At 30.6% G+C, this 22,144-nt stretch overlaps 1 protein-coding gene across 2 annotated transcripts; it reads left to right on the top strand.

Moving 5' to 3' along the window:
- The first annotated feature begins 4,591 nt into the window (after positions 1–4,591).
- Positions 4,592–8,598, top strand: LOC140058894 (uncharacterized). Of its 2 annotated transcripts, none has more exons than XM_072104675.1 (8): positions 4,592–4,811; positions 5,536–6,050; positions 6,318–6,380; positions 6,675–6,719; positions 7,024–7,062; positions 7,327–7,374; positions 7,555–7,659; positions 7,779–8,598. In XM_072104675.1, the coding sequence occupies exons 2-8, from the start codon at positions 5,543–5,545 to the stop codon at positions 8,306–8,308; spliced, it is 1,338 nt and encodes a 445-aa protein (XP_071960776.1). In that variant the 5' UTR covers positions 4,592–4,811; positions 5,536–5,542; the 3' UTR covers positions 8,309–8,598. The 2 variants fall into 2 exon arrangements, with proteins under 2 accessions (XP_071960776.1, XP_071960777.1); XM_072104676.1 differs by lacking the exon at positions 4,592–4,811 and adding an exon at positions 4,971–5,030.
- The last annotated feature ends 13,546 nt before the right edge of the window (positions 8,599–22,144 follow it).

Below are 22,144 nucleotides of genomic sequence, written 5' to 3'. Positions count from 1 at the left end.
ATTAGCGACACACATGCATGTCAAACTTATCGCGCGCTTGAAAATAGGCAATTTAATGCAAATTTATGTAAAACTAAGCCTATTTTTATTCTATTATAGGTTCTATTAAAAAAAAAACTTATGAAAGTTGTAGATATGAATTTGTTCTGTTTAACAATATATTTATTGGCAGCGAATTATATGTCTTTATATATTTCGTTCAGTATTGTTGTTGTTTAAAGTATCACGCTCAAAAAGTAATATTTTAATTTATTAATAATGATTCTTACACAAATATATATGCATACATATATTGTGTATATGTAAATCAATTGTGTTGCGTAGCACTGTGTAAACTATATTTAAATCATACTGTCAAATTATAGAAACAATATATATATACGCCGATCCTCTGCTCAAAGGGAAGCATAGACAAAAGATTAGGTTCAGGAACAAAAGAAGTCTCTGCTTAGGGCGAAACAAATCTCTGCTTAGGGAGAAAGGGAGATAAATAGGACAATTGATTTGGTCCCTAAGATTCGATGTAGAGAAATGAGATGAGGAAATCTGTGAGAATGAAAAAAAGTCACCCAAACTCGGAAGCTTCTGCTTGATATGCAGATGTCCTAACCATTAGACCACTGGGGCTTTCATGGTATTGTTCAAACTCGATTGGATAGCGACTCTTTAACACTCTCGGCGTGGTACGGCGGAACAGCACTAGTCCCTCAATTGTACGACGCACGCGAACCAGAGATCAAATTGATACGCCCTCATCTTTCAGTAATTTATTCACGAAGCGGAATCTCCGAAGAGATACTTTAAATAAAGATAAATATAGAGGATATAATTATATATAGATAAAATAAAGATGAGGAAATCTGTGAAAATGAGAAAAAGCCCCAACCGAGATATATATATTTAATATTTTTTATTGTCTTTCGTGGAAACAACCCACCTTTATTATTTCCACTATGTTTTTTTTTTTTATTACTTCTTACAAATAAGTTGACACCATGAATAAGAATGTGTTAAAATGATAAAAGGCAATTAGTAACACACAAAAATACATATATACCATGAATGTAAACAATGCATTAATGTTTTATACATAAAAAAATAAAAAATTTGGCTTATCAACGTAAATAACGACAATAGTTCATTTACGTTCCAACAATAATGTTTAAAAAAGTAATTTCTTGGATTTCAGGAAAACATTTTTTGATTAATTTGTTGAATTGTATCAATACTGGTTGGACAACAATACATAAAAGAAACATATCCTGCTCATTTTCGATACTAATACCACAATTGTCACATAAATCACTCCTTTATCCCAGTTAATATAATTGTCGTTTAGCTTCAAACACCATTTAATTTGTGATATCGGAGCAATACTTTTGCTAATGATCAAATGATTATAATAGAAAGTTGCTTTACGGTTACTTTTAATCAGAAAATCACTATTTCTTCTAATATCTTGTATATTAACTTCATTTGTATCAGTATAGCCATAATAATGTGTTTTTTTTTTCACTCCTAGTTGAAAACCGACGGTTTTCCGACGGCATTATTATGTGCGACATGTGGTATACTACTTTACTTTCATCTATTTATTAAATATTATTATTTGTTATGATATGGACTTTGTTCTGAAATAAAAGTGAATTGATTGATTGATTGATTGATTGAATCATCTTCCATTCATTTGGAATTTCATTTACAAAAGAAATGTATTCTATTAGTCCATTTCTTTTTTGCGAAAGTGTAATCCAGAGTTTATCCAAGATTTAAAATATTTGTTTAAAGTTATTTTCCCATAAATTTTGTTTTATAATTTCATAGTAGTTTGTTGGATTTATACCAACATTATTATTCAACTTAACTATGAATGAATGAATGAATATTAGGGTTAAGCTAAGGTGTTTTGTACATACAATGATTCGGAATAACTTTCAATTTTCCAGGGTGTGGACTTAGCAGACGCTTAACCCAAGTTAATTTCAAAGCGTTTACCATTGATTGAAAATCAATCATATTCGGTCCTCCCTCTTCTACTCTTTGTTGAATCATTATTAGGAATCGACTATACTGTAGTTAATCTGACAAGGACCCAATTAACACAATTATATATTAATTTATAAATATATGTAGGATATGTCAATGTTGACCTTCAATTATTATAAGTTTATATAATATATGAAAACATAATGTGGAATAAGTATTTTAAAGACTTTTATAATAGTACAAAAAATAAATTTATGTTTAAACATTTATTTTAATATATTTCAATTTGTAATAACTAATTTGTGTAAATACGTGTCTGTTTTTCTTTTCAATTATTTAACTAACTATATAATGTACAGCTTCGTATGGTTTTATATTCAATGTAGGTAGATGTACATGTAAATTGAAATTGGTAGTTTTGTCAGCATCTGACCATTGATTTATATTTGTTATCTCTTCAGTAAAGATATCGTATTGTCCAAAAAAACTATACACCTTAATTACTGCACATTATGAACACACAAACACAAAATAATTTAAAACGAATTGCTAAAATTGAAAGTAGTGGCGTGAAATGTCATAATTTTAGAACCCAATTAATATTACACAAGCCTAAACCTGACAATTCAATTGTAGGGCCTCCACAATTACAAGGTGACATTTACAGACATATTACACATCTAATAGTTTACTGCACATGTTGGGGCAAAGTTAGGACAAATATATCCAACTAACATGGAACGCGAATAGGGTAACTATTTATAGATAGACAGATAGACAATTTATATCCTTAGAAACATTGTATACAGTAAGCCTAAAATAACATTTGAAAATACAAAAATATTTTAAAATAAAATACTTTTAATGAAAAAAAATTATTCGTTTCCTATTTGTTAGTTTGCTGTCAAAGTATGTATTGTCTGAATAGGCTATTACAATTGAGTATTAATTGAAGAAGCGCATAACAAAACCACGTCGCAAAGTGTAACGGCAAAAGAAACTGTAATTCTATAGTCTAAAAGAAATTTGCCTTTGTTGGAGTAAAGCCCCTACAGTTATAATTGGTCTGGAATGCACGATATCACGAATCTTTCAACTCCACTCCTTAAGCCTTAAATGATACTATTAAACAGTTTATCCATCCTGTAGGACTAATTGGCGAGTTTGTGCTCGCTGTTGGATGCGTTTGAAATAACAAAATAATTAAATACAACAATAAAATAAAAGAAACTCCGTTGTAAAATGGCTTATGAATTTAAAAATAAACCCATATAACAGCAAAAAAAGTGTTGGTATACAGTAGGCCTATATTATATTAAGTGGATAATTTTAATTAATATTTAATTTCTTTAATTTATAATATAAGTATTCCTGCTTTACGATCTTGTTTGCGTTTGATTAAATAAAATATGCATTGTATTTATGCTTCGTTACGTTTTTGTATTGGTTTTAAAATCGATAGGTCAACCTGTAAATTACATTTGGCATGTTTTAAAACCAGGACTATATTCTAATAGACATTGCAAATTATACATTTTAGAGGTACTGTTGCAAAATGTCAACGAAAACAATAATTATAATGAACAGACATTCATCTTGGTATAACATCTTAATTAAGATAAGATAACTTTTATTGATCCTCAAAAAGGAAATTACATCATAACTAACATTGAAAACTATAACAATGCCTTTGATTAAAAATAATTTGCTGTCGACGAAAACAAGAACCTTGTTGTATGTACCATACTTTAATTTGGTATTATAATATTATATTTCATTGAGGCTGAGTAGAACGTCATACAACAAAACAGTATATTTAGCTCCGAAAATATATTCGCTTTTGTTGGGATTATAAGTTTCCTATAGTTAGATATAATGGACCTGGAATGTACTACCACAGAAAGCACAAACGGATTGATTAAGGTGATGGTGTTTATTGAGCACGCAATACTATTATATTATAGTAGTAGGTGAATTAATAAAAGACGAATGGACGTACTGTACCATAACAGTCCTTTCAATTTATTTAGTTCAGCTAACGTTGTTTAATCTGCAATATCAATAGGCCTACTCAATGCAGAGTAAATACAATAATTGTGAAACGTTTCGTTGTGTTACAAAATACAATGGATAAGCCTAGCGCAATAGTTTATGGGAATATGGAAGAAAAAAGTACACACCATAGGCCTAACATAGAATATCACTAAATCTGCATTTTAGATAATCATTTCCTGTTAAAATATGGGTTTATTTGAAATTCGGTTTCGAACTGAGTTTCTTTACAGGTGTAATCATATAGACAATATCTCTATGGTGTAATTAAACAACTGAAATGATTATAAACCAAACTTTCGTGATAATATATGATAAATAAAACATGATTAGTTTATGATAACAGACATGCTGTGGGTAAATGTAATTTTAAATTATAAGACTGTTAATCCAACTATATATTTTTTTATTATAAAAATATTTATTTAAAAACATATTTTACTTTGATAGCATTTACATTATAAAATCCGTCCGTCGAAAAAATATGATAAATGTGCTTAGAAACATTTTTTGTAGGCAAAAATATAGCTATCACAATTAACATAATTATTATTACAATCCTTGTAGGCCCACTCTAATATATAATTATGATGAAACTACTTTTTAGGTCATGACGATGTTACTCATATTGTATGCATCAAGTATTACATTGTTATATGTATCGATCTATGAAACTGTGGATATACATACGTCACAAAACGACGAAAAACGAATATGGCGGACTGTCTTATTAACGAAGTAGGCTAGCAGACGGAATAACACAAACACAAACCGTGAGCATTTTACTAATAATAATAATAATAATGTTCAATTTACTATAGCGCAAAATGCAGGACGCTTCTAAGCGCTGAACAATCAACAGAAAAAAGAAGAGCAAAAAATGCAAATTAAAAAGGTGGGATTTCAGGAGTTGTTTGAATGTGGTGAGTGATTCAGCATTCCTGATATAATTTGGAAGGGCGTTCCAGAGAACAGCAGCTGACCACGAAAAGGCACGTTGTCCATACAATTTTGTTGAAGGCCGTGTAGGTATAGGCCTGAGTAAAACCTCAGATGATGACATCAGAGTTCGTTTTGGCTTGTATGGAGAAATGATATCAGATAGAAAATTTGGAAATTTAGATTTTCTTTTATTTAATATAGTAAGAGTAATAATTTTTCTATTTAATATAGTAAGAGTAATGAATAATGCTGTTTTGGGAGTATGCATAGTTAGAATAAATAAATACACTTTATACAGTATTGAAAAATGTGCTGGCATACAGTTGACTTACATTTTTTGCAATACAGTATTTCTGCTTTGTCAGGTTAGTCGCACTTTTCACTGACGTAATCTAAATTCGATTATGGTGCGATAAAAATTCAAAACTAGTCAAAAAAAGCCACTGTATGCCTAATATAGACCCTACACTGAATTCGATAAGAAAAAAAATTTTTTTTTTTTTTTGATTTGAAAATTGTATATCTAATTTGTAGGCCTATTTTCTTCGTTTATAGATTAAACATGGATGAAAATCTAAATTTCCAAATCTTTTTGGAAAACCTTAGCGAACACTATACTGGTGTGACAGTCAGAGAGTTAAGAATGCTTCTATATGGTATTCTGCCTATTGGAGATCTAGATCAATCACACATAGCCTTAGAACTGTTTAACAAACTTACTGAACATGGATTTATTTCTAAAAATAATGTGGAACTGTTGTCCGACATAGCTGAAGTAACTAATCTGGCCTCAGCAAGAGAGTGTATAACAGAATACAAGAACATTATTCAATGCACAAAAACAGTAAGCCCACTAACAGAATATCGTAGAGCACTGTTTAGAGCGCTTAAAAACGTTGGAAAAGGTGACTTGAAAAAAGTTACTGGTTTTTACAAACTGCGTGCCTTCAACTATGACAACATATGGGATTCTGTATACCACATTGAGAAAGCCGGAAGACTGGATTCACAACAGAAGATTGAAGTGTTTGCAAAACTTCTGAACAAAGTGACACAACATATTCTACTAGGTATGCATAACACAAACATTTGAAATAGAGAGGGTACAACTCATGGATACTTTGGTATTACATTGATGCAAATTATAAATTGAGTTTATTTGCTTTGGTCATTAAACTACATCAAATTTGTAATAGTATGCAATTTATTTTAAATATAAAACCAAAACATCAAATGAGGTAACAGCAATTTTAATCTAATTTAAGATTTTAATTTTCCTATTATAGTTTTTGGTCTAGTTTAAACTTATATTTTATCTTGATTTCTTTTTGTATCAGCCAAACCGTATCAGCCGGCAGTTATTCAAACTTCAGCATCGACACCAACATCAATTTCTACAGGTATGAGGCTTAGTCTAATCAGTGACAGAAATCATTAGCAAATCCAGTGAATACCAAAATAATGTAATGATGATATTGAACTGTAGGTGGCGCAAACCATTACAAAATAAATCCAATGGCGGTATTTTTTTATAACCACTCCATCATCTTAGAAACCACTGGTCATAGAGAATGATCTATGGTGTCAGACACTCAAATAATATTATTGGTTATGAGTAAAAATGACGTCATGGGTTAATGACGTTGTTTGGTTTGAATTTTGATACGTATTATATTTTTGTTTCTATCCTACAGGTAACCAGAAATCTAAATCTAAACCAACTACACGTAGGCCTATCGGTAAGCATAAAGAATATCGTAAATGTGTATTAATGAATTTACAATGTAACATTGGCCTATGTTATACAATGTATTCAAAAGCCTCTTTTAATTTATTTTTTCTTTTCTATAACAAATAATAAAAAGAAAGAAGAAGAAGTAATCATCAAATGAACTTACTCTGCAGTAATCCTGAAATATACATTAAATTTTAGCTTATTTTGTTAACTAAATTTAATGAAAATGATCAGACCTGATTAATGTTCATCAAAAAGCAACTTTTTTAATCATAATACACATTTGATATTTAATTTTATTCTTATAGGCACAGAAAAACGTAAACACTATAGGCCTATACATAATGGTAAGTATTTTTATTGTATTGAATTACAAACAAAGTACAATCATCACCCGAGGAAGTATTTCTCAGTTAAGTGAATACATTTCCTAACTGAGTAAATAATGACCGTGTGAAAGTATTACACAAATATCAAAATCTAATTAATCATAATTTAATGAAGAAGAATTAGCTATGGAATTAATTTGGAATGAGGATGCTTATTATGATTTAAAATTTATCTTAATATTTTAACATATTTTAGAATTTTATTTTTAAATTTAAATTTAGAACACTGGATATCTTCATCATGTAAGAAGCATATAACCATATGTACCGGTAAGTGTTGATCATTAAAACTTATCATTATTTTCGATAAATTCACTATCAATCATAAAAAAGCAATTCATACTGTGAATTAATCATAATTATGAATTACTAATTTGTACTTTAATCTAAAATTTTGGAGTGAAACCTTACAATTAACTTTGTATTTTTTGTTTGCCTTAATATTTTTAGCACTGGCCATTGGTATCTTGATAATAGCTATTCCTAACATATTCTCATATCCATCTCACTATTTTGAAAGTCAAGTTTTGGATCACAAACGAAAAGGAACGGAAAGTTAGTTATTATTTTTGTATATTTCTTCTGTGTGTTTAAAACGATTAAGAGCTTTAACCAGAATTAGTAGAATTAATATAGAAATAATGTATACAATTTGTTTTTGTTTTTTTTGGCAGGCACAACAAAATACAGTGAAATTACAGAATCTAAAAAGGAATCTAAAACAAAGTTTCAAACCTTGAATGCTGATCTCAGTAGATACTATGAGGGTGAAAGATATTATTGGTTAAGATTCTGTCTAATTGATTATTTAAGTGTTAGTGATATTACAGATGCTATTGGAAATGACTTGTTTAATGCACTTCAATTAAAAGGCTTAATCACACCTACTAATGTAAGTCTATTATTAGAGATTACGAAGCTAACAGAAGTGAAGCCTGCAGAAAATCTTATAAAAGAGTATATGAAGGACAACAAACTTCAAAATTATGATGACACAATGTTGTCAGATGATCGGAAGCGACTGTTTAAAGCCATGAGACAAGTTGACACAGATGCATTAAAACGTTTGGTTTCTTACTACAACCTAAAACATCATAACTTACAAAATATTTGGAATGTCGTTTATAAATTAGAAATTGAAGTACTAGCCAAGGATCCATACAGAATTAAGAAAATTCATGAAAAACTGGTTGGCAATTATTAGGGCATCACATTGATTCATTCTCAAATATTTTAAATTGTAAAAAACACGAAAAAGTGTATCTCTCCAGAAATGAAGGTACATTTACGAGACATAATTAACTTTCTTTTTGTTCTTTCTCTTTGTTTTATTTTCCTTGTTTTCTTCGTTTATCTTGATGTTAATTTTATCAAATTTGTTTTGATGTATTAAAGAATTTGAATTTACGTACATTTTAGGTAATTGCCTTAAATCATTATTAGTGGCAATAGTTTTAACTTTAATTGTTTTCAGATGAAAAAAGAATGAAATAAAATATGAAATTAACCTTTATCTGAAATTGTGGTCTTTTAATAATATTACTGTATTACCGAAAAACATCACTTGGTTTGTACTATTTATTTGTTTTATGGCCAAGTATTTCAAGTTATTTTTATTTATTTATTTATTTATTTATTTATTACCATCTTTACTGAGGGTAGCCTATCAAGTTCCTAATGGAACTGATCATTTAGGGCTCAATGGCATTGATTAAATAAAATATGCATTGTAGTTATGCTTCGTTAAGTTTTTTTATTGGTTTTAAAATCGATAGGTCAACCCGTAAATTAAATTTGGCATGTTTTAAAACTAGGGCTACTAATAAACATTGCAAATCCTAATTTTAGAGGTACTGTTGCAAAATGTCATGCTAACGAAAAGAATAATTATAATGAACAGACATTCATCTTGGTATAACGTCTTAATTACATCATAGGTCTATTAACATTGAAAAGCGTCTTTTTGTTACTAAACACAAAACAGAATGCAATAAAGACTACTGTCATTGGAAATTGGAAGAAGTAAGTAAGTAGAGTATATAAATAATTAGAATATGCCTATATAATCTGCATTTCTGTTAAAATATGGGTTTATTTTTAAATTCATAAGCCATTTTGCGACTGAGTATGCTTACTCTATATATGACTGAATTACATTACACAAAATGACGAATGACGAATGGTGGACTGTTATATAACGAAGTAGGCCCTATCTTTTTAGCAAGCAGACGGAATAACACACTGTGAGCATTATTTTTTTAAACTTTCAATTAATATACACATTTTGTATTAATAAATAGTAATAATAATAATAATAATAATAGTAGGAGTAATAATTCAATAATTATATAATGCTGTTTTGGGACTATGCATAGAATACAATAAATACACTTTATACAGTATTGAAAAAAAGTGCTAGTAGGCCTGGATATTTGGATACTTTAACTTGATATTGAATTACTATAATTTATAATATAAGTATTCCTGCTTTATTATACGATCATATTTTTGGCGTTTTTTTAATTTTTCAATAATGATCAAGCCTGTCTTAAAACACATTGAATATTTTGGTTTGGTTTGTCGCACTTTCGTCGAGGTGATCTAAATTCGATTATGGTGCGATCAAAGTACAAGACTAGTCAAAATAAGGCATTGTAGGTCTAATAGAGACCCTACACTGAATTCGATAAGAACATTTGTTTGTTTTTTCTTTAGAAATTCCGGTTTGAAAATTGTGTATCTTCGTTTATAGATACAAAATGGATGAAAATAAAAAATTCCAAATTTTTTTGGAAAACCTTAGCGAACACTATGCTGGTGTGACAGTCCGAGAGTTAAGAATGCTTCTATATGGCATTCTACCTATTGGAGATCTAGATCAATCACAGATAGCCTTAGAACTGTTTAACAAACTTACTGACCTTGGATTTATTTCTAAAAGTAACGTGGAACTGTTGTCAGACATAGCTGAAGTAACTATGCTGACCTCAGCAAAACATCGCATAACAGAATACAAGAACACTGCTCAATGTAGCAGTGACACAGAGACAGTACGCCTAACAGAATACCGCAGAGCACTGTTTAGAGCACTTAAAAACGTTGGAAATGACGACTTGAAAAGAGTGACTGGTTTTTACAAACTGAGTGCTTTCAACTATAACAACATATGGGATGTTGTATATCACATTGAGAAAGACGGAGAACTGGATTCACAACAACAAATTGAAATATTTGCTAAACGTCTGAACAAGAAGACACAACGTATTCTACTAGGTATGCATAAAACAAACATTTGAAATAGAGAGGGTACAACTCATGGATACTTTGGTGTTACATTGATGCAAATTATAAACTACATCGAAGTTGTAATAGTATGCAATTTATTTTAAATATAAAATCAAAACATCAAATGAGTAAACAGCAATTTAAGATAATTAAAAAATGTTCCTATTTTTAGTTAGTTGGTTAAAAGTTTAAACTTATAATATATGTTGATTTCTTTTTGTATTTCTCGGTGCATTTGAACCTATCAGCGAAACCCTACCAGCCCACAGTTATTCAAACTTCAGCATCGACACCAACACCAATTTCTACAGGTATAGAGTTTAGTCTAATCAGTGACAGAAATCATTAACAAATCCAGTGAATACCAAACTTTGGGGCAGGTGCAAGAGAAGGAAAAGGGCTTGAAAAGATTTGATTATAAACATTCAGATGTTATATGTAACTAAAATACTGTAACGCTGTGATAGATGTATGAAACACAATACAGTGACGTGAGCTACTCATGCACCATTCATTATCATATAATGCAATGATGATGTAGGTGGCGCAAACCTTTAAAATAAATCAATTTTCAATCTTGAAATATACCTTAAATTTTAGCTTATTTTGGTATTTAAATTTAATGAAAAAATTCTCCAACTTTTTTGGAAACATTGGATATATATTATCATTACTTATTATATATTATTATCGTATAAAATGATGCAACTCCATCAATAGATCAGACCTGATTAATGGTCATCGAAAATCATGTTCATCGAAAATCAACTGCATCATTTATATCAGTTTTAATTTAATTTCTCAGTTAAGTGAATACATTTCCTAACTAAGTAAATAACACATAATAATTACCGTGGTAAATAGAATTCTGAATTTTTTTTTCTAACCTACTGTACAGTGTTACTTCGATCGGATAACAGGATATATAACGGTAAGCATTATGAATAACAACATTAGACTCATTTTGTGTCTCAACATATGTTTATTAATATTGTTTATTTATTAATATTATACATGCATTTCAAACTCATAATTCTCCCGTCCTCGACCTTTTATTTATTGATTTTTTTACATTTAAGCCTACATATATAGATACAGCAATCCTAATATTTTATTTTCTCCACTGAGGACTACATCGCAATAGAGTATGAATACACTTCTATTTTACATTTTCATGAAAACATCATATTTCGAAAATATATTTACGGATTGGAAATGTTGGTTTCGGACATATCACTTAAAGTTTAATTTTTTTTATAAACCTTGCATCTTTTAAATATTTATTTTGCCAGATATGTGATACATTTCAAACTTCGCGACATTTTAGTTGTTTTTTTTTTACAATGTTAAACAGTAATGATAACACAATCTGAGATAAGCTACTTCCAAATGACACGTGATGCCTAATTGACCAATCAAATTGAAAGAATACGACCAGGTGTGTTATAAAAAAGAATACTTAAAATGTATCATTCATTTATTCAGATCCTTTTTTTAACAGTTGATATTGCAGAGTTGTTGAAATACAGGCCTAATGATATACAATAGTTTCTAGTATACATTTATTTTTTAGTTATAGGCGTACATACAGTGACAAATCAAGATAACTTGGTATCTATGGCTATACCAATACTCAGTAAGTACAAGCAGTAACAACTCAACTAATGTTTATTTTCAATAAATTTACAATATCAAACATAATGTATTTATTTTGAAGCGTATTACATTAGTGACTACAACTGCCTCTTTTAGTTAGCAACGGTCTCATGCCTGCAATTTGTAACTAAATTACTTTTGTGTATTTCATTATAGCAGCTTTAGTACTGGTAATTGCCGTCTTCCTAGCATCAAAGAACAAATTAACGGAAGGTGATAATGGTATGTATATAATAATTTGGTGATTCTATAGCGATGCAGTGTATAAACATTATGCGCCGTGGTAGTGTGAACAAAAAAGAGAGTAAAAAATCAGAATTGTTACAATGGCTTCAAACGAGGCAAATGAGCGTAAGCAGGTCATGAACTTGCTGGATAATAAATGTAAAGGAGTACTATATTACAATATTGATGGTATGGTCAAACCTACTAGGTAATATTTGCTTTTCACGAGATGAATTACAAACTTTCTTGATTTCAGATGATATTATTCGAAACTATTTAACAGCAGTACAGACAAATAAATTAAAAGACCCAACATTGAGACCACCGACGTGGACCGAACATTTTGAACACTATGTTGATATTTCCAAGATGTTTACAGATCCTGTATTATATACTACTACAAAAGAAGAAAAAAATAGAAAGCTCACACCGTTGCAAGAATTATTGGATATTATAAAGTCAAAAGACTCACCTAAAGTATTAATGGTAGGAAATGGTGGAATTGGTAAGACAACATTACTTCAATATTTATCTTATAACTGGGCGATAGATTCCGATGATACGTTTGCTGGTCAAATAGTATTTCTTGTAAACGTAAGAGACATCGAGAAAGGTCAAACCATCACTGATATGATCATAAATAGTGTTAAGGTGAATGCAAAAACAGATCCCCGTGTAAGTAATACATCTATAAAAACTTTTATAGAGAAACATGACCGAGAATGTGTTGTTCTGATGGATGGATATGATGAGTTAAATTCTGGGCTAGATATTCCAATGATAATAAAACGTGAAGAACTAGAAGATTGCACAGTCTTTCTTACTTCGAGACCGGGTTTTACTTTAAGCGTAGAAAAACATTTTGATGTACTTGTTAATATAGAGGGATTCAGTAAAGAAAATATAAAGCCATATATAATCAAATATTTTGATTATATTGAAAATTCTAAACTGGGTCAGTTATTAATAGATCGATTTAAACTTGATTCTAAATCTAAATGTTGGGGTGGTGATCATAAAAAAAATTTTGAACTACTTTCATCCCCGTTTTTGTTACTTAAAATGTGTACTGTGTGGCAACACAAACAAACAATTCCCAAAGATTTTTTAGCAGTTTTTTAAAGAAATATTTTGTCTGATTTTAAACCAATATTTTGTCTGATTTTAAACCAGAACATTAACAGGAGTAAAAAGTCTACTACTACAGCAATACCAGAATTTGACCACATTCCGACTGACTACAAAAATGCAATTGTAATATTAGGGCAAATTAGTTACATTGGTTTACATAGTAATTTACTTCAATTTACTAAAAAGAAGTTAAATGAACAAGTAAAAAATGAAACTTTGGTTGACTTATCGTTGAAATTAGGATTTGTTTACAAAGATGACCCTACTATTCAGGATGATTTTGTCGAGACTTACAGAAGTCCACATAAGTTATTGTCAGAAGCTCTAGCCGGGTTTTACTTGTCTAACAAAATTGATACTTTAACATCTGAGGAATGCGAGAACTTAAGGACGAGCGAATATTTACAAACGGTAACAGTTTTCACTATTAGTTTTCTAGGTCCTAATGCAGATAAATTAATGAAACACTGGTTGGTAAATAGGCTCTCAAATTATTACTCTTTTTTAAAATATTTTAAATATGTAAATCAAGAGCACGAACACAATGTAGTGAAATCATTGGATAAACACATGTCATCAGAAATGAAAATGCATGTTGACAATTTTAAAAATTCGTTAAAGATGCTATATGAAAAAGATTTGCACTTATTCCAACAAATGGAATTATTTGCGGATGATTATACAAACAAGGGGAAAAGAGTAATATGTGAAAATATAAAATCAATCATAGAAAAATCAAACATTGAGTCATCTGATAATGTATGTAGGTTAGTAGCACACGCTGAAATCTTTTTACGATATCTGTATCAAAGTCGAAACAGTAGGTGTATGATAACATTACTTCATAAATGGGGTGATAAAGCTCTTAAAATCCTCTCAGACGAATGGAAAAAATACCGTTTTGATGAGGAAGTACGTTCTTTTTGGTGGTTTATGGATTGCTTCGAATATAACACTACAATTGACTCACAGATTTGCAAATTAATTCAAAACTTTCCAAATTTACGAGAGCTCAACATACGTTATATAGAATATAATATAGGTGGTTCACATATTAACACAATGTTAGAAGAATGTGAACATAGTAAAGCTTTTGTTAAATTGAAGAGTTTTAGTCTCACGACCGACTATCCGGAGTTTATTAATGGGTCTGTATTAGGTCGTATATTAAACACTTCCAATGATTTAAACAGGTTCAAACTGACAAATTCTCAATTATCAAGCAAACAAATAGTTGACATGTTTAATGAAGTAGATATACACTATTTAAAGTCAAAAGAAAATCTTGTCATCTTAGAAGGAAATAATCTTTCAGATATTAATACTGAATTACTTGGAAACATTATCAATTTAATAGAGACACGGGGGGACTATCGAAGCCACACTTGGGGTAATTATAATATGTCAGCTAAACAATTACACGATCTTTTAATATCACCAAGTCGTTACAGATTTAGATGGAATAATCTTATTTTGGATGGGATTGACCTATCATCAATCAATGGAAGTACACTAGCTAACATATTGATTATATTTCCAAACTTATACCGTCTTTCTATGAGTGATTGTAACTTAACAGGTACTATTGTTAATGACATGCTAAGTGGATGTTATGAAAATAATATAATAATCAAAAGCGACCTGATATCTATCAATGGAAATGACGTTACGAAGATTGAAAATAAATCATTAATAACAACATTTGTTTTAAAAAATGAAGGGAATCACAAAACATTTGAAATAGAAAAGTTGGTATATGTAAACTAATGTAAACCTATATTTAAATCGCATTTATTTCGTCTTTTAAATATTTTTTTATATTATAGTTTTAATATATTTAATAATTATAACTATTATTTTCTTCTATTCTTATGAGGATATATTTCACTTTTTTATTATTAATTTTAACAATTTATATTTTCTTATGGGTAGATCTTGCTTATGTTATTTACCTTCAGTCATAACTTAATTAAGCTAGATTTATTCAAACTAGATGGTACGCTCGCTTCGCTCGCGGACCATCTAGGTCGTGCCCACAGATGGTTCTCGAGTATGGGCGGTCATTAGGGCCATAATAGTAAAAAATTTAAACAAAGAACTACTTCAAAAAACAACGAACGTTTTCAAAAATCAACGAACAAACTCAAAAAACAACGAACGTTTTCAAAAATCAACTAACAAATATAGAAAACAAAGAACTAAAACATATTCTCATAATAGTCAAGTTAAACAGCAAAGAATAAACAAAAAAACAACGGACAATTTGCCAGATCAAGTGACAAGTTTTCGCAATAGGACAATTTGTCAATTTAAAGGTCAAGTCGAACAATCGAAGGACAAGCTCAGCAATCAAAGGACGTTTGCAAAAAAATACTAACTAATTTTCGACGTTTGAGGGCAGCATTCACTTTTTACAGAAAAACTCGAGGTACATACACATACAGTTTTTTGTTTTAATATTTGTAATATTATCATATGAATCTCAACGAAATAGCTAAATTGCCTCAACACACTCCACTGGGACATGAATACCACTGATTTTGCATCGTGATATTCTAAAAAAACACTTGATTTTCATGTTCCCACCTAAATATCTCGGCTATTATAAATCGGATTCTTTTGGATAGTATAGCTCAAAATAAACTGTAGACAATACTGAACATTATGATATATGTTTTAAATTGTAAAGTTACAAAATAAAAGTATGTGTCATTTTACAGTGTGGGGTCAATTCTGTACCTGGCTATTTTCTAAAGCACCAAAGTGTTTTATTTGCAACTTAAGATCACTTGTATGTCATCAATCATTTTAAATAGTATCTTAAAAGAAAGATAGATAGATAGATTCCTTACATATTTTTCTAAAACATCCTAAAAAACGCGGCAAAATGCAAATAGGGTTTGCCTGTGTTATCAGCCTTCACTTGAGAGACCGTTGGATTGTAGCGAAGTTTTCCCTATTTTCTTGATATAAATTGTAAGTAGCATTTTAATGTTTATATCATTCTAATGTTTGATATATAAGGAACAATTATTGGGTGTTATTTAGTTCTATATATCGTGTTTTCACGCTGCTGCGGACTAATCTAATAAACGTCACGTCACATTCATAATACACAACACTGTACCATAACACATTTCTATGTAAAATTTGTACTGTATTTTATCACGTCTTGGTATTAATTTATTATTTTTCTCATATCAAGGGGTGTTATTTTGCTTATACATATTATGTTACCAATTTAAGCCCAAAATAAAAATTAAGGCCCACCCACTCGATAAACGTCTCCATCGAATAAAGCCCCCCCACCCCTCCCCCACCCCCTAAAAAACCCTGAACAATAAACGTCCGGGGTGTTTATTTGAATACATACCGTTTGACGGTATTATGTAATAGTAGTTTACGCAGTGATATATGTTTTAATCACTTTCCGTTAGCAGAAAAGACGAAAATCAACATAATTATGCAATGTATGCCCTATGTTATATATTTTCAGAAATTGATGGTCAAGTCTGATATTAATACATTTATTCATCAGTGGAAAATTACTTTGATTTTTGTCATTTGCATATAAAATATACATAGAATTTATGTTTGCTCTGACATAAACAAAAACATTCATTTCTTTTTTTTTCATTTCCTTTCAGCATATTACAAGAGCATAGCCGTCTTTTTCGTGTAAGCACAAGTATTTTTATTATGTATACAATCACAACCTAATTGTATTGCTCATTGATTATAATTTAATTCTAAATTTCGTATTTTTGTCGTCATAAATATTAATGTATTATTCATTCGTTAGCTTAATAGGCCTTCCAACAGCGCAACCGGCAAGCCTTTGACCAAAAGTGAGTACAACTTTAATTAAAAAAAAAAAAACTTTCTTTCTTTAAAAAAGGTACCAAGTCATTCGCCTATTATAATAATTGGGATTTTTCTGTTCACCCGGTACCCACTATGGTTTGTTTATGGAGTAATGTGCATTAGTAATTATAAGTCATTCATTATTATTAGAATTATTAATAATTATAAACATATTTACTGCTTTGTGATAAGTCATATGAGTGAGAATTCATGCAGCTAGATATATTTGGTGTAGCATTTTATTTTGAATACACTGTCAACCAATCACAGTTACGTACTAAAGGTTTCTTTTGATGTGGATTATTATTATTCCATTTCCTTTCATATTTCATTTTAGAAAAATGCCGATATTTTTCACGGCTTGTTGTTTGTCTGGCCGACTGCGGTGATTCCACTATCCCATCGCGGGAGGAAAAGGCCATTTTAAGTGCCAATGGAATTGGCGAAAAGAAAATTCAATTTGAGGTAGACGGCTGCGAGGAACATGTCCAATCTCAAATATTCAGGTATACTATTAACATTGTATGAATATTGACGGTGTATAACAATCAAATGTAAAATAAACAACAAAAAAACCACATTTTACATTTTATTCACAGTGCATTCAATAAACCACAACTCCTTGACGGCTTCGATTTTCTGTTGCCTGCGAAAGGCAGCAGAACATTGCTGGAGCTAATGCATAACGGGCCATGTACAGCCGAGTACCTAAAGTTGGCCTGCAGCAACCGCGTGTACATGAGGTTTGTTTATTATTATTATTATTATTCCCGGCTCATATGATAATATAAAAATACATCAAAATATAAAAATAAAATTAAGACAAAACCAGAGGACAAAAACATATATATGACGATGAATCAAGAATACATAAATAATTAAATACCAACAACATTTTAAACGTAACCAAAATCAAAGTTAAAAAAAGAGAATGCAAGACAGAGCAATAGACGAAATGCCAAAAAGGAGCAAAGACAACCCCTCCGGAGGTTTTTATCCTGAGGGGTCTGTAAAGAAAAAGAAAAAAAAAATACTAATACAGTATATTAAAAATGTGAGTCGATATATGGACATCTAAAAAATGGAATAAGGGAATAGGCATAATGGTGATTTTATGTTATTCTTTTAAAAATGTCAATGTGCAATTTGAAAGTAAACTTTACTTGTATTTCTTTAATAGTCTGACACATGGCTATTTTAAAGAATTATTTTATTATTATAAAAAAAAATGCAATACTAATAGATTATTTTTTTATAAACAGACCAATCCAGACTTCAATTATACTTGAAGACATTGTTTGCCCATCGTCGGGCATTCAATTAAAATGTCGCATATGTGGGATATTATTCGATGCCGGAGAAATTCGCTCTCATGTGGAGTTTTGCCAGGCGAATGTGAGTATTGGATATATTGTTTATATGGCGCATTATTTGTTCCGATTTAACAAAACCCTTTACTATCAATTACGTATGTGAACAATTAATAGAAATGATTGTGTTGGAAAATGACTAGTTATTGGTATTCGTGGTTTTGGGCGTGTGTGGAAAATGAATATACATCGATGCAGCATACAATATCAGGCTCCTCAATAACGTGTTTTTTTTCTCCTTGCAGACTGTTTCCGACAGTGATGATAATGGATCCCAGTCTGTAAGTAGGCCTATGGCTAATTTATGGATATTGACAATAAACAGAAAATAATGTAATAAATTAAAACAACAGTTCATGTCTTTTAATCGACGCGTGTAAATTATGATAAATAATGGAAATCACAGAAAAACCTTCCAATGTTGTTACAAAATAATTTTATTTATTTCAGATCGACGTTCCAAATACTGAACAGACGGTGAGTCAATGTCAACTTCGGTTTTAGTGTGTTAATGTTCTGTTTATGTTTACCCTAAAATGCAATTTTAAAGAACATCTCAGTCCCTCATCGCCCCTTTCTCCCTATTTCATGCCTTATTTTAACAGTGAAACATTAAGAACAATTGTTGTTGTATAGTCTATTGAAAATATAAATACTCAAAATGTAGCCTAAATTTCTTATTTGTTTGCATTTGCTGTACCATGTTTATATGATTTGTAGACAAAGCCATGTTCTATAATGGGTTGTACAGTACTAAAACAGTATTTCTCTGTTCGATCACCTTCGTAAAGTGGCGGTGTTTGGATTTTGTTTTAACGAATATGTCATTTGGTTAGTTGTCGTTTTTTAATAGGACTCACAAAGTATTGTGTTGGACGATAACGAAGTTTATGATTGGGAACTACCGTTCTTAGAAATTGACAGGTAATGCGTTATTATATCATCGTTCACATTTTGTACAGTTAAGTTACATGGGTATTCTTTAATTAACCAGTATTTCACAAATAAGCCTATACACGCATGGTACTAATGCGTAATTGTGCTGGAAATTGTTGGTGCAAGCATGCAGAGACTGGAGGGGTTTTTCCCATAACATTCCCACTTCAATTATAAGGAACGTAGAACATTTCTGGATATTTATTATTTGCAATCAGATACTGGTTGACACACTATACTCTGTCAGTGTGCCTAGCCCGGTTCACAGTATCTTCACCATTTGGCGCAAACAATTTTAAATTAAAATATAACACCATCTGTTGTTATAGGGATGTTCCAAAGGCAGACCAACATTTAAACCCCTTGCAAACACATATTCACGAAGCCGTCACAAAAACGCTGAATACAACGTAAGTTATTTCAATTCAAATAACGTTTATGCAAAATATTCTATGATAATAGTGTAAGTATAAACAATAATAGAACACGACTAAATTAGAAGTCAAATTAGAAGGTAACAAAACTTCCACATTCTTTCATAATACTGTAATAATAATAACAATTAAGAAAAGTGGATAAAACTGAGAAACTAACATTTAATATTAGCATAGCTTAAAATAATTTAATAATCGACTTGCTGCTAATCACAATTACAATGGAAATACACCTATTTAACTATACCTTTACTATGTTTGTCGATCGAATTAGTACCGAAACTGACAATCCTGTGGAAATTCTAAGAACGTTTCAGAAGAACGTAATGCGTGGTCGCCCACTCGACCTCACAACCGATGCCGAAACTATTGAAGGCGACACATTTCCAATGTTTATTGCACGGTAATTACAATTTTACATGTCTAATTTATATTTACACCCAAATCAGTAGGCCTACGAAATCTAGTTAGTCTTTCATATTATATTAAAATTACAAATCAAGTACGCATATGTTGTTGCTATAAACCGTTTTTATTTTGTTTTTTATAAACGACAGATAAAAACTACATACCGACATGGTTCGTTATTTAAGAAAATCATAGTTAAAAACAATTTTTCCCTCTAGGAACACCCTATTCGCTGACGGAGTTGTCGAACTCATGGCGCCTAACCCTGACTTAACAGTTCCACTGGAAGTTGAGTTTTTGGGCGAAAGAGCTAAAGATTTAGGGGGGCCGAGACAGGAATTTTTGAGAGAAATGTTGCGCGCATGCAAAGAAAGGATGCTAGACGACAATGGTCAACTTATCAGTGACGGCCTTCCGAATAACTATTATTATTGTATGGGGTTAGTAATGGGTACGTTTGCAGTATTATTGTTATTCTGATATTCATATGATTCACATCCATATTTTGTGTCATCCAGTGAATAGATACCCGGCATGGATAATAATGGTGTATTAAAATGCAACATCGTAACATACATCTGTTCATTGTGTATACTTTGTTATTATTTCGTAGGGCTCTGTCTCTTACAAAATGGCCCTACTCCCTCACTACTTAGAGAACACTTGATGAGTGTAGTAAAGGGCGAATGCCAGGCAAATGTTGTAGAAGCTGAATTTCTTAAAGGAATCAGCTATTTAGGTTTTGTTGAGGTAGGTTCTTCTTAACATTATGTTCAAAACAGTTTTTGTGTTGGTGCGCATATTTGCTTATTTATTGTTGTGGTCCATCACTCCAAACATTTTGCATTCGACATCATGAGAACATTTTCGTTTATAAAGATTTAGGAATTATGATATATAGGCCTAAGTAATAGCAAAGCGTTGATTATTAGTGTCACCGTCGGAACTCGTCCGATAGGTAATAATTCAATTGAAGCGATAAATAAGTGGGAGTTTAATACCAAAGCTCCTGTTCAAACACTGGACAGACAGAGAAGGCGACTGAATTAATGCAACTATATATTTTAGTATTAAGTTTAGAATTTAGTTTAAAGGTCACTATTATTATTAAAGTGTTATAACGTAAACTAAATCAAACGAAATGAAAGAATAGGCCTACAGTAAGATTAGCAATATTAAACAGATGCCAGGTCGCTGTTGGACGAAGATAAAATAACAATAGCATGTTTCTTTTGTAGGTGCTGCGCAAACGGCCAAGTATGGTTTATTTGGTACAGCAAGACGAACCAAAACCCCTAACCTTTAGAAAAATTACGCACCTACTCAAACCTATGTTTAGCGGTGAGGAGGGGTCAAACACCAGGATGTTGGAAGAAAACGCGTATAAAAACTTCACAGCATATCTCCGCGAAGTTGCCGGTAAATAGAAACATATGCAATTTACAAAAATGCACTGTAACAAATGATTCTTGTTGTATATATGCGGATGTTATATACGTATCTGATAAAATGATTTTTAAAAGTTAACTATAATATACAAAATACAAATGATAGTGTACAAGAGTGGTACATGCAAAATAAATTTTAAAATAACTGATAAAACTAAGAGCACGTTTGAGCTAGAGCCTTTTATTCAAAGTAAAATTTCTATTTCTGTACAACAGTAATATTAACTAACATTTCCAATTATAACAATCGTTTTTTTCCTTATAGCTGGAAGACGAAACGGAA

This window comes from Antedon mediterranea, chromosome 9 (genome assembly GCF_964355755.1).
Source record: "Antedon mediterranea chromosome 9, ecAntMedi1.1, whole genome shotgun sequence".
Classification (NCBI taxonomy): domain Eukaryota; kingdom Metazoa; phylum Echinodermata; class Crinoidea; order Comatulida; family Antedonidae; genus Antedon; species Antedon mediterranea.
This window is presented reverse-complemented; position numbering and strand designations above follow the sequence as displayed.

What these genes read in the sequence shown, in the direction of transcription:
- LOC140058894 (XM_072104675.1), top strand. Translation starts at nt 5,543, where the DNA reads ATGGATGAAAATCTAAATTTCCAAATCTTTTTGGAAAACCTTAGCGAA. An exon ending in AACTACACGTAGGCCTATCG is followed by an intron (nt 6,720 to 7,023) that starts GTAAGCATAAAG and finishes TTATTCTTATAG; the next exon opens with GCACAGAAAAACGTAAACAC. An exon ending in GCATATAACCATATGTACCG is followed by an intron (nt 7,375 to 7,554) that starts GTAAGTGTTGAT and finishes TAATATTTTTAG; the next exon opens with CACTGGCCATTGGTATCTTG.